The 13,557-nt window shown below is 38.9% G+C and overlaps 3 protein-coding genes across 4 annotated transcripts; 2 read left to right on the top strand and 1 right to left on the bottom strand.

Annotated features, from left to right (window-relative positions):
* Positions 1-449: 449 nt before the first annotated feature.
* LOC133735807 (probable glycosyltransferase At5g03795) lies at positions 450-1,825 on the bottom strand. Its single transcript, XM_062163234.1, has 2 exons — positions 1,370-1,825; positions 450-907 (listed from the first exon to the last, which is right to left on the bottom strand). The coding sequence occupies exons 1-2, from the start codon at positions 1,823-1,825 to the stop codon at positions 851-853; spliced, it is 513 nt and encodes a 170-aa protein (XP_062019218.1). The 3' UTR covers positions 450-850.
* Positions 1,826-2,259: 434 nt separating this feature from the next.
* Positions 2,260-7,783, top strand: LOC133741461 (TMV resistance protein N-like). 2 transcript variants are annotated; one of them, XM_062169358.1, is made up of 7 exons: positions 2,260-2,537; positions 2,828-3,323; positions 3,569-4,123; positions 4,386-5,475; positions 5,584-5,862; positions 5,953-7,507; positions 7,602-7,783. In XM_062169358.1, exons 2-7 carry the CDS (start codon positions 2,848-2,850, stop codon positions 7,640-7,642), a joined length of 3,996 nt encoding a protein of 1,331 aa, XP_062025342.1. In that variant the 5' UTR covers positions 2,260-2,537; positions 2,828-2,847; the 3' UTR covers positions 7,643-7,783. The 2 variants fall into 2 exon arrangements, with proteins under 2 accessions (XP_062025342.1, XP_062025341.1); XM_062169357.1 differs by having other exon boundaries at positions 2,261-2,537; positions 2,825-3,323.
* Positions 7,784-7,809: 26 nt separating this feature from the next.
* LOC133741466 (uncharacterized) lies at positions 7,810-13,522 on the top strand. The gene is made up of 9 exons (XM_062169367.1): positions 7,810-8,416; positions 8,893-9,004; positions 9,279-9,469; positions 9,579-9,673; positions 9,781-10,209; positions 10,317-10,455; positions 11,399-12,044; positions 12,424-12,558; positions 13,237-13,522. The coding sequence occupies exons 1-7, from the start codon at positions 8,282-8,284 to the stop codon at positions 11,924-11,926; spliced, it is 1,629 nt and encodes a 542-aa protein (XP_062025351.1). The 5' UTR covers positions 7,810-8,281; the 3' UTR covers positions 11,927-12,044; positions 12,424-12,558; positions 13,237-13,522.
* The last annotated feature ends 35 nt before the right edge of the window (positions 13,523-13,557 follow it).

Genomic DNA, 13,557 nt, shown 5'->3' with positions numbered 1-13,557 from the left:
ACCCCATTTCTAGGGATTTTTTTCCCCCTTACCCCATTAAGTTTTTTTAATTCCCTCTTACCCAATACACTCTAAGGGAGTCTTCCCTAATACCCCATTAAGATTTTTTTTTTTGTTTTTAATTTTTTTTAATACCATTTTACCCCTCATCCCTTTGTTACTTAGAGAGAGAGAGAGAAAATGGAAGAAAGAGAAACTATAGGAGACTTCGCCGGAGCCCATCACCGGCCGCCGGAATCCAGTCACCGGTCGCCGGATTCCGGCCAACTTTCATCGGATTCCGGTCGCCGGATTCCGGCCAACTTTTTCCGGAATCCGGTCACTGGCTGCCGCCCACCGGAATTTGCTGAAAATCTCACTGGAAAGTTTTTTTGCCCCCTAATAGACGTCTATTGGCCCCCAATAGACGACTATCAGCCCTGTATTGCCCCCCAGTAGACGTCTATTGCCCCCCAATAGACGTTTAGATTACCAAAATGGTAATTAATCTTCTAAAACTACACAAATAAAACTTTGATTAAAGAAAAAAAAACGAGGAGATTACATCAATTCAAAACGTCTATTGCCCCCCAATAGACGTATATTGCCCCCCAATAAACGTTTCGGTTACCGAAATGAAAACTAATCTTCTTAAAATTACACAAATAAAACTTTGATTAAAGAAAAAAAATCAGAGATTGTATCAATTTAAAGCGTCTATTGCCTCCCAATAGACATGTATTGCCCTCCAATAGACTTTTATTAGACGTCTATTGAGGGGCAATACACGTCTATTGCCCACCAATAAAACTTTTTTTTTTCTTTTTTCTTTCCTTCCGGGCCTTCTGCCATCATGAAACTGGCACCCAAGTCAAAAGCTCTCTACATAGTTTTGAACAATTATGGTCATATTCTCATATGAAGTACCCTGCACAATCATCATAAACCAACAATATCTGCCAATCAAATCCAATCACAGAGCATTATCCGACACTAGGCATTGCCATTCCCATTCACGGGTTAAGGAAACTTAGTAACTCATACTAAGAAAACCGCAAGTTCTTCAAATTTGCAAAACAAACAAAACTCATCAATAAACCAGCAAATACTTCAATGCAATTACATAGACGCTACTTAAACTAACAAAACTGAACGAAACTAACCAAAATCAGCAACGAGTTCCGAAAGAGTAGAACCAAAAGAGACATCGCAATCGGTTTAGCTACTAACACAATTCCACATTTGCATTTCATAACAAGTCTTCAGTAGAATTCATAACTAATGTGAATCAGAACTGTACTCAGATCCACAGCACTGAACAAATCACACTCATCTCCGAAATCAAAACACAATTAAATCAACAAACTTACAATCAGATAAACCACTATACCTTGCCTCGCATCTTGTGGCAGGAGATAGGGATGAAGAAGAGCTGAGCCTGATCCGGATCCTCGGTCCGAAACCTTCTCTTTCTAATATTCTGAAAGAAATATCCCTCACTAGAATATTTCCCGGTGAGCTTCCTCGGCGTCTGGTAAAATGTGTTCGGATCGCCGTCGGGATAAATATACACCTTGAATTTCCTCTCCATTTCGGCGTAGTTCAACCGGAACACCTCCGGCGAGTGGTAAATGTCCAAAAACTCTTCCTCTTCCTCGGGTGACGGATTGGAGTCGAAAGTCTCCTCCTGCCTGATGACGGGAAGGTCGATGGTTGCGGTGACGGAGGGGGAGGGGGAGGGGGAGGGGAGGGGAGGGGAGGAGACGGAGAAGTTGAGGGAGAAGTAGGCAAGGGAAAGTACGGTGAAGACGGCGAGAGTGATGAGAGATCCTCGTAAGGAGAACATCGCCGATGACGCCGGTGCCGACGACTGCTTGCCTACACTCATTGGGGGGCAATAGACTGGGACGTTGCCGGAGTTGGCGGTCAGAGAGAGAGAGAGAGATCGGGATGAGAGAGAGGAGACAGATTGGCGTGATTGTAGATCTTTAATTGGGTTGAGGGCAAAATGGTCATTTAATGTCAAATTGTGTATATGAGAACAAAAATCTGTTGCTGGGGTAAGTGAGATAATTTTTACTCATTTTGGGGCTTTGGGTCAAAGACCCAAAAAAAAAACAGCAGTGGTTTTTTGTTTTTTTTGATGAGGTCAACAGTAGTGGTGTTGGGACATAACTCTTGGATGCTGCAACGAATACTAGTGGACATTTGTGAAAAAAAAAAGATGAAAGAACATGAACAGCGAGGAACATAAGGGAATCTTTCCCTTTTCTAAAGGCAAACCCCACTAAAATATAATACCGTTTGGAGCCCGCACTCGGAAATACCTGTTTGTTTTCGGACAAATTATTAATTAAGCAACAGCATCCATATTCCATCCTCACCCATTTTTTCAGCCAGTCTTCTCTTACTAAATCTTAAGACTTCTCTCAGTCTCGCCCTTGCTTGCTTCTCGATCTTGTTGTATTTTCTGTTCATTTGACCCAAGTACTGCTGTTGTATATCTGATTCGCATATTTGAAGACTGAACCGCAACTTCAAATTGACCAGAAACTCAGGTTAAAGCTCCATTTTCTCCTTATTTCTGCTGGTTTGCTACATTTCTACTATTCGATTCAGAATTTTTTTTTTTTTGGGGGCTATGTTGATGATTTAGTGTAAAAGAGGCTTTAATGCCCATTGATGATGAATTTCTATTCAAAATTTCTTATGATAGAATTAGTTTCCCACGAAAAAGTAAAGCAACTAATGTTTGTCGTTTCATACTCGATTCGTTTATTAGAATGAATGTTCATATATTGTGGATTTACAAGGAAATCCATCATCATTTCTATTTTCTATGCAGTAGGACACTAGGTTCAATTGGAAATGAGCATACAAAGCCCTTCACCTCCTCAGTGGAAATATGATGTCTTTGTGAGTTTTAGAGGCGAGGATACTCGTAAGGCTTTTACAGACCATTTATTCACTGCATTGGATCAGCAAGGGATCATAACTTTCAGGGATGATCCTCAACTTCACAAAGGGGAAGCTATTGCTCCAGCACTTTCTGCTGCAATTGAAGAATCAAGACTTGCCCTCATTGTTCTCTCACAAAATTATGCATCGTCAACATGGTGCTTGAATGAACTTATAAGAATTCTTGAATGCATGAGAGCAAGAAAAACGGTGCTGCCAATTTTCTATGATGTTGATCCCTCTGATGTACGAAAGCAAACAGGGAGTTTTATAGAAGCCTTCGCTAGTCACGAAGAAAGGTTTAGGGATGACAAAGAGAAAGTGCAAAAGTGGAGACATGCTTTAACAGAAGTGGCAAGTTTCGCTGGCTGGAATTCAAAGGAATGGTATACATATACTCTTTTCTTTTTGTCTCTTTCCATTTCATTAATTTACAATAGTTGATTTTGCACTGTTTAATCTTTATTATATTATTCAAAAATAATATAGGCAGATAACCAATTGAGCTTCTGAGGCTTTTTTAAATGTCATTATGAGAATATATAAGAAATCAAGTTTAATCTAGATACATTTTCATAAACTAAATCTTCATATCAATAACCTGATGACTTTAGTCTATTCTGTGTTGTAGTTATGAATCAAAGCTCATCAGAGATATTGTTCAAGTTATATGGAGAAAATTGCAAACTACATCATTCAGATATGTAGAAAATCTAGTTGGAATTCACTCAAGATTGCAACCTAGATATGATGTCTTTTTGAGTTTTAGAGGCGAGGACACTCAACAGGCTTTTACAGACCATTTATACACTGAATTGGATCATCGAGGAATCATAACTTTCAGGGATGATCCTGAACTTCACAAAGGGAAAGCTAATTCTCCAGCATTTTTGGCTGCAATTGAAGAATCAAGATTTGCTCTCATTGTTCTCTCGCAAAAGTATGCATCGTCAACATGGTGCTTGGATGAACTTGCAAGAATTCTTGAATGCATGAAAGCAAGAAAAAAGGTGCTGCCAATTTTCTATGATGTTGATCCCTCTGATGTACGAAAGCAAACAGGGAGTTTTGGGGAAGCCTTTGCTAATCATGAAGAAAGGTTTAGGGATGACAAAGAGAAAGTGCAAAGGTGGAGATACGCTTTAACAGAAGTGACAAGTTTCTCTGGGTGGAATTCAAAAGAATGGTATACATATACGCTTTTTTTTTTGGTCTCTTTCCATTTCATTAATTTACAATAGTTAATCTTTCCGCTCTTAGTGATGTTATTTTACAAATAATATAGGCAGATTACCAATTGAACTAAATCGAGGCTTCACAATATAGCTTTTGAGTCTTTTCAAATGTCATTACAAGAATATAAAACAAATCGAGTCTGATGCAGAGACATTTTCATAAACTAAATCTACATATCAGTAACCTGATAAGTTTAGTCTACTCTGTTGTAGGTGTGAATCAGAGCTTATTAGAGAGATTGTTGAAGTTATATGGACAGAATTGCAATCTACATCATTCAGTTATGCAAGAAATCTAGTTGGAATTTACTCAAGAGTACTGCAGCCACTCAATTTGCTTTTAGGTGTAGGGGTGGATGACGTCCGCTTCATTGGGATATGGGGAATGGGCGGAATTGGTAAGACAACTATGGTAAGAGCGGTGTATGAGAGAATCTCTCGTGAATTTGAATTAAGTTTCCTTCTTACCGATGTTAGAGTCTCCGTCGAAAAAAGTGGTCTACTTAATCTACAAAAGCAACTTCTCTCTGAAATTTGGACAAAAAAGGCTGACATATCAGACCTTCATGAAGGAGCCACCATAATAAGGAGGTTGTTAGGCCACAAAAAAGTCCTTCTCATTCTCGATGATGTGAACCATTCAAGCCATTTAAAATATTTGGCAGGAAACCAAAAGTGGTTTGGTTCAGGGAGTAGAGTTCTTATCACAACTAGAAATGAGCATTTGTTGATCCAACATGAAGTGGAGAGAAGATTGAAGGTCGAGGAATTCAATGATGAGCATTCTCTTCAGCTTTTCAGCTGGAAAGCATTCAAAAGACGTTACCCTGAAGAAGATTTTCTTGAGTTGTCCAAAACTGTTATAAATTATGCCAAAGGTCTCCCTTTAGCTCTTGAAGTACTGGGTTCTTTTATGCATGGAAGAGATTTAAGCGAATGGAACAGTGCATTAAGAAAACTAGGAAGAATCTGTAACTTGGAAATTTTTGACATACTTAAAACTAGCTATGATGATCTAGATGATGGAGATAAGAACATATTCCTAGACATTTCATGCTTCTTTTGTGGACAGAACAAACATCGAGTAACAGAAGTACTGACAAGTTGCGGTGTTTCTGCAATTGGAATGAAAGTTCTTACCGAAAGATCTCTCTTGACTGTTTCATATGGAAAACTATTGATGCACGATTTGCTCCAAGAAACGGGTCGGGAAATTGTCCGCAGAGAATCTACTCACGAGCCAGGCAACCGCAGTAGGTTATGGCTTCCTGAAGATGTCAAGCATGTCTTGACCAGAAATACTGTAAGAGATTTAGTACAAGAACAATTTAGTTATTATTTGCTAATGACAAGGTAGTTTAATGTTCTCAATTTCTTAGCCCTAATATTTTATATTGGTGATGTTTAATAGGGAACAAGTGCAATAGAAGGCATTGTTCTGGACTCAAGTGAGCCTGGAGTAGAGATGGACGTGCATGCTAAATCCTTTTCGATGATGTACAGATTGAAATACCTTGTCATTAAGAATGGGAACCTATCAAATGGGCTTGAATGTCTTCCTAATAGTTTACGGATTCTTGAATGGACGGGATATCCCTTGAAAACTCTCCCATCACATTTTAACCCTGAGAAGCTAGTAGAACTGAACATGTGCCATAGTTACATTGAACATTTTCCGTTGGGAATAAAGGTATAAAGTACTAACTTGCATAATATTTCATTACTTACATAAGAAATTGTTGAATATAAAAGCTAATTTTGCTATGCTTTTACTTGACAGCCTTTCTACAATTTGAAAACCATTAAACTCAGCAACTCTTTGAATCTTGTCAACACCCCAAACTTTCAAGGTATGCCATATCTTGAGCTTCTGTTTCTTGATGGTTGTACAAGATTGTATGAGGTTGACCCAGGGATTGAAATGCTTGAAAAACTTACTTTGCTGAACTTGAAAGATTGCAAGAATCTCTTGCATTTTGCAAGAAGTGTGCGTGGCTTAAAATCTCTCAAAGTCCTTAATCTTTCTGGTTGCTCAAAGCTTAAAAATCTACCGGATGACATGGGTCATTTAGGAAGTTTGGAGAAGCTTGATGCCAGTAGAAGTGGCATAAGAGAAGTGCCCTCCTGTATTGGTTCTTTGAAAAACCTCAAAGAATTATCTCTTGCTGGATGTAAAGCAGAGTCACCTAAATCATGGAATATGATGTTCAACCCTTTTCAGTTTTTGCGAAAAAGAAGTTGGATTCCAGCAGGATTGTTATTGCCTTCTTTATCTGGTTTGCATTCAGTAACTAAACTGGATCTAAGTGACAGCAATCTTTCTGAAGGAGCAATCCCCAGTGATTTTGGATGCTTAGCCTCATTGAGAAGTTTAAATTTGAGCAAAAATCAATTTGTTACACTCCCCAAGAGCATTGGCCAACTCGATAGACTTAAATATCTTTACTTGCATTGGTGCCGCAAGCTTCGGAAATTACCAGAGCTTAAATCTCATGTATGGGTAAACGTAAGCAACTGCTTTTCATTAGATACATTGTCCAATCCAATAGGACAAACCAATGCGGTGCTAGAAGCAACATGTGTTAACTGTTTCAGATTGGTGAAGAATGAAAGATGTAAGAGTACAGCACTTTCATTGCTAACACGCTACCTAAAGATTCAACATCGTGGTTCTTCCGTACATTTTAAAGAAGCTAGATTTCATTTTGTTGCTCCTGGAAATGAAATTCCAGAGTGGTACAATTACCAAAGTTTGGGGTCTTCAATAACTGTACAGCTGCATCCAGGTTGGTTTAGTGGCAAGTTTATGGGATTCGCCTTGTGTGTTGTTTTTAGACCCCTGAAACCACTCCCGCCTTTGGCCGAGTGGTCCGTTAGTTGCTCAATGAGGGTCAATGGACAATTCTTGGGGCCTTTTGGTATATTGTTTGGGGGAAAGTGGGGTCAACCTGTGTTGGATCACATTTGGTTCTTCTATGTGCACCGTGATGAATACCATAAACAAGTGTGGCAGGATATCACATATGAGCTTGTATTCTCATTTAAATCCATGTATCAGGTGGAAAAATTCGGTGATGAAATTGTGCAAGTGAAGAAATGCGGGGTCCGTATGATATATGAGGGGGATATTGAGGAGTTTTGGGAAACATTATTGAAGCAGAGCAATACCAAGCGAAGCCTTCAACACTACTATGATGATGATGATGATGATGATGATGATGCACCATCTAGTAGTACTGCTACCGGTGCAAGTCAGGAACAGGAAGAAGAACCTCATCCAAAAGGATTTAAACGACTCGAGCTTTACGAAGCAGGGCCTAGTGACCAGAAACATGGTTAATGCATTTTTTTGTTTGTGAAAATTTCTTCTTGTACCTATCTGATTAATTATGCCTACCGGTGTGATTGATCCTTTGAAATCAATCACAGGAGAATTATGTACTACAGAAGAATCATCCAACTCGGGATAAGCATAGAAAGTATGAATGGCATTTAGAAACACCACCAGCTCCGCTTGTTTCCCGCGTTTCTTCAATCCCTCGTAGTACATCTTCTGCCAATCCTGCAACGGATCAAATCCCCCAACAACCACAATCGTCGCCGGAAAATCTACCCCCGAAATATCCACCGCGTTTGGCCCAAACACATTGGCCACCGGGTGGTCCCGATCCGACCCCTCCGGCAAAAACGCCTTCCACATCCAGTCCGTCCGCTCTATGTTCACCAGCGGCACACTCTTCAGTCTCGTCTCCGATTCCGTTCGCTCCTCTCCGCCAAAAAAACGGCTGAATCGACAACATTCCGACCACTTTCAGATCATGAAACTCGTGCCCGCACGCTCTGATCGCCACGTGGTGCGCTATGTTCCCGCCGGCACAGTGAGATTTGCGCCTTCGAACAAGCTGCTACTGCCGCTGCTTTGACTGTCGTCGATGAACTTGAGTACGTCGAAACCGTCGTCGTACAGGCACGGATACCGATGCTCCGGCGCGAGGCGGTAGTTGACGGAGACGACGACGGCGGGGAGCTCCCGAGCGAGGCGTTGACAGAAGTCGTCGTAGGGTTCGAGAGAGAGAGAGAGAGAGAGAGAGAGGGAGGACTAAGGAGAGATGTTCAAGAAGGGAGTGGAAGCTCGGTCGCACCAGAGACTGTCAGGGGCTGACAGGAAGAAACTCAAGAGGACCGTCAAGGAAAGATTTCCCAGAGCTTCCGACGCCGATATCGATGCTTTACTCCCTCCCAAGGTACCTCTCTTTCCACTTTTTCCTTCTGAATCATTATGCTTCATTGGTCATGCCCTTGCTTTTTTGCATTTCCCCAGCTGCGAATGGTTTCACTCTGATTCTGGGTTTCATTCCAGGAAACCGTATATGTGTGTTATATTCATCTCTTGCAAAATTTCATGATCTTTAACTTGCGATTAGTTTGCTGCCAATTTAAGGTAGACATGTAGGTTACCGGAGTTTACACTGTTACTTGGGTTTTTACCACACTTCTTTATCCTCGATGATTCTCCGTTTTGTATGCTTGTCATTGGAATAATTCTTGCACTATTTTCCAACTAGATAGTGTCAATTTCAATCAGGTTGCTCCAAATTACAGAAGAAATAAGTTGGACAAGTTTTGGTATAGGATTTATTTATTTTGGAATGGTTGGAACTGGGCATCATATGATGTTAGTTACTCACTACCGTATATTTTGTATTGAATTAATCTCTAGGTGGAGATAAAGATTTCAAAGTATCAAAATCGAGTCCTTGTATATGGCATAGAGGGAGGCTTTCCTATGTTTTTTGATATTGACGGCCGTGGCAAAGAAATTTTTCCCACAGGTATCATGTCCTTGTTTCCATCTCTTGTCCTTATTTGTTCTTGCATGTTTTTTTTCCCCCTTCTTTCGTTCCCTTTTTTCTAGTATGTGGTCTGCCACACATTACTAGTTAGTTATTTTCAATGAAGTTGGTCTTAGCTTGACCGCAAAGAGGTCAATATAAGATAGGCATTAATCTCACTTCCTGCTTTGGGTCAATGAAAATATGAAAAAGCTCTGCTAGCATATCTGCAGGTTATTCACATCTTTGTTTGGTTGATTGTCTTCCGTTTCAGTTTATGCCCTCTGGAAGGTCCCTGATCTCTTGCCTTCTTTCATGCTGAAAGGGGGCGAGGTTTCTCGATATGTTATTGGAGGGGCAGATTTGATGTTTCCCGGTATCAGCATACCTGCTGAAGGTTTACCATCGTTTATAGCTGGGGAAGCATGGGCGGTTAAAGTTCCAGGAAATCCAGCTCCCATTGCTGTAAGCTTCTGTGCAAATAGTATATGCTATGTTTTGAGAAACCGTTGGTTCATCTATTTATGTAACTAATGTTAGGTCATAATCTTCTTACTGGTCAATATCTTTACAGGTGGGAACTACTACTATGAGTTGCACTGAAGCATTAAAAGCTGGATTGCGTGGAAAAGCCTTAAAAATTGCTCACTATTATGGTGACTTACTTTGGCAAGTATCTGTGGGAATTGACATAGAGATATGAATTATATGATTGACACATAGAAAACTTCTGTTGGTTAACAATGTTGTGGAATATTTTTTTTTTTTTTCTTCAGGGAATCAGTTGAGGGCCCTTATGTGCCAAATGCAGGTTTCTTAGAAGATGCTGTTTTTGAGGATCCTACCTTGTCATCAGCTCAAATTTCTGATTCATATAATGGTGCAAATGATGGATCACATGATCAACTGAATGGCATTGATGATAAGGAAATGGGGCAACATGTTGATGTTGCTGATGTGCAGTCTGAACCAAGTTCTGCTTCGGTTGCACTGATTGATGTTAGGAATGAGATTGCTGAGGAAGTAACTGCAAATGTAGGTGATCTGAAGCTAACAGATGATGATTCTGCTAATCAGTCGACTGGGGAGGATCAGCATCCTCTTTCTGCCGAGGATGTGGACATGCTTTTGGAAAAATGCCTTTTGCAAGCATTGCATACAACTGTCAAAGACAAAGACCTTCCCATGCCCGGAAGCACTCTATGGTATGGTAAAGATATAATCTTTGTGAAACTTTGCATGATCTCTCTCTACCCTCCCTGTGCATATACTTCATTTATAAGAACTCATGATTTGTTTTGTGGTTCTGCAGGTCAAACTGTGTTTTACCTTGTAGGCCTTCAGGCATCACACTAGACATCAAGAAATCATCACACAAGAAATTATCAAAGTGGTTACAAGCTAAATGTTCTACAGGATTGGTGCGTTATGCTTTCATTTTCCTCTTTCTCGTAAGTGACCTCTTTTTTAGTTTTAACCTAGTCATTTTGAGGGTTAGCTATATTGGTATTTTTGTAGTTTTGATTCTGAACACATTCTGCACATCCTTATGGTGTTGTCAGCGGTCAGCACCTTTATGTATTAATGCATGGTTTTGTTGCTCTGTATTCTTGACAATATTTGAAAATTTTATTTTTCTTTTATATTTCTACCAATTACTGATCAAGTTATAGTATAAATCTCTATTCTATTCAGGGCTCATGGAGAATTAGGTTATAGTATTTGAGATGTATACACAAAATAATTCAAAAGATTTTGAGCATCAGGAAAGGCATTATTGGTTTTACCTCCAATTCTCCCTTTGTATTTTTTTGTAAAAGTATTTTATGCCAGATTTCTATGAGCTTTCTGAAGTTAATACATATGAGTAAAAAAACAATAGAATCTTCTGTTCTAAATAACCAGTTGTATAGTCAATAACCTTTACCTAATTATTCAGCAGTATTTTTTCTTTTTGGTGATTCTTCATTGTATTTGATAGCCATAGACTCATAGTGCATACGTGGTTTGTTTAAACTTTTAGACATGGGCAAACTTTGTCAGTTTAGTTTAATAATGATCCATACACAACTACTGTTTAAACTTTCTTCAGTTTAGTGTATTTGGTAGTGCTAACTTGTGAAGACTTCCGAGTCTTGTTAATAATGATCTATACAATAGAAGACCACTGTTTAAACTTTCTTCAGTTTAGTGTATTTGGTAGTAGTAACTTGTGCAGACTTTTGAGTCTCTTTCATATGTCAGCTTAACTCTCTGATACATTCTAAAAGGGGGTGAGGTTTATAGCCATAGTAGAGAGTGACAGAGACTGGTTGAATTAAGCTTCCTGTGATTTAAATCCATATTGTCTTTGCTAGTGGTTTTCATCATGTTGGCACCCAAACATCTCTGCAGATTAGAGTGAAGGAAGATAAATATAAGAAGGAGTCTGTATTACTTTCTATTGACCGCAGCCATCCAGATTACTCATCTTTCAAGCTAGAGAAACGACAAGTTGAAGAAGCTGTTCAAACTGGTGTTCCTGCTGTCAGTGAAAGTCGGTCGGTCAAAATCCTTGAAGTGGCTGAGATCTATAAACCAAGTGTACATGTAAATCCAGTATTTGCTTCTGTAGGTGCTGACACAGGCGAGCTTTACAGTGCTTCGGATGCCACTGACATTGTGTTTAAATATGTTGAAAAGGAAAACCTGGTTATGCCGACAGATAAATCCATTGTGATTTTGGATGCGATATTGTGTGATGCACTGTTCAAGGGGGCCATAAAGAAAGGTTTAACGTACCCTACAGAAATTCATAAAAGAGACTTAGGAGCAGCATTTGTGAACCGGATGCAAGCTCATCACATTGTGACAAGGGGAAATGACTCGGTTGTTCGTAAAGGTGGTTTGAAAACAGTCCAGATAATGACAGAAAGGCGGTAAGGTAATAAGAAAATGACCAAGTTATCAGGACTGGAAACATTTTTAGTGGATCCTGAAGCTTTGGCATCAGAGCTACAAAAGAAGTTCGCTTGTAGTACAACGGTTGCAGAACTACCAGGTGTGTGGCACAAATATGCACGCTGAATTAGTTTTTATTGGAGAGTATCTTCTCTCTTGACTCATTATGTGGACTGTAGTATTTTATTAGACCGGTTAACATTTGTGAAAGTTTTAGTGTAGATTCTGCCTTTATTTATTAATTTTCCAATGAGACATGGAAGTGATTATTTGTATATTTTTTGTTTATTTTATTTACTTATTTTTTAATATTGAATTATGGTTTACATATATACTTGTATATATACACATATAACAACATTTTACCCATACTCCATATGTGCTTTAGTCGATTTGATTGTCTGGGGATAATATTTATCGTCACATTATGAGGATTCCTTCCAAGAGTTACCGATGATACACTTATGTTTTTCCTTTAGGTAAGAAGGGGCTGGAGGTTCTGGTTCAAGGTGGAGTGATTGAGAATCTGGCAAAACACTTGATTGAACAATATGGGATCCCAAAGAGATACATTGAGGTTCTTGACAAAACCAGGAGATGAGAGGTTGAGAAAGGTTAGTATATCTTCTTGATGGTAATGAATGAGAGGCAAGCTGGGAAAAATTGTTCTTTAGCATGTGGAGAAATTGTTGCTTATCAATTCTAAGAACCTGTTTGGTTTATGTTTATGATTTTTGAAGAGGAAGAAAAAGGGAGACACGAGTTTTTTTAGAAATTTACTAAGTTAAAAATAAGAACACAGTTCAAATGGTTTTTTGTTTTTAATTTTATGTACTCTCATCCTCTCACCCACCCCATTTTCACTCTTCTCCTTCTTTTCTGTAGTACGAAACAAAAATGTTATTAGTGGCTCCCTTAAAATTATTGGATTTGCATTGTCCAAAAAATAAAAAGTATTGGAACCTCTCTTTCCCCTTGTCTTTATTGTTTTGCTGGCATCTGTGGACTGGCAAAAATACCTGATACGCTCTTGCGTAGTTATCTATGGGATTTGTGGTTCAGTGACTTCATTCTATTATTTCATCATAGTTTTGGCTCTTACTTTTATTGTTTTAGGAGAAACTATGAATCTAACACAAGAAATTGCGCTCAAGTACTTTTATCTATGGGATTTGCAGTTCAGTGACTTCAGTCTATTATTTCATCATAGTTTTGGTTCTTACTTTTATTGTTTTAGGAGAAATTATGAATCTAACACAAGAAATTGCGCTTAAGTTCTTTTTTTCTTTCAGGTAATGATTAACAAGCTCATGGTTTGAATTGGAGAGATTGGCATCATTGATTAGCGTGGAGGAGTGTAGTGCATGTGCTTGATACATCCCATAGATATGTATAGAGAGGGCTTAATATCTTTTGTTGAACTTGATTTCTCAACTGGTGGGATTGTGAAAATGAAGAGAATGGAGGGTACCATGGAATACTTTATGCAACATTTTGTAGTTGTCTACTGAAGTATTGAGAGAGGAAAATATTGTAGTTTATGTTTTGTCTGGTAATGTTGTTATTTTTGTTTCTAAATGAGGTTTGAGGAGAAAATGTGTGAATAATGAGAG

The sequence above is a fragment of the Rosa rugosa genome, chromosome 3 (assembly GCF_958449725.1).
Source record: "Rosa rugosa chromosome 3, drRosRugo1.1, whole genome shotgun sequence".
Classification (NCBI taxonomy): domain Eukaryota; kingdom Viridiplantae; phylum Streptophyta; class Magnoliopsida; order Rosales; family Rosaceae; genus Rosa; species Rosa rugosa.
This window is presented reverse-complemented; position numbering and strand designations above follow the sequence as displayed.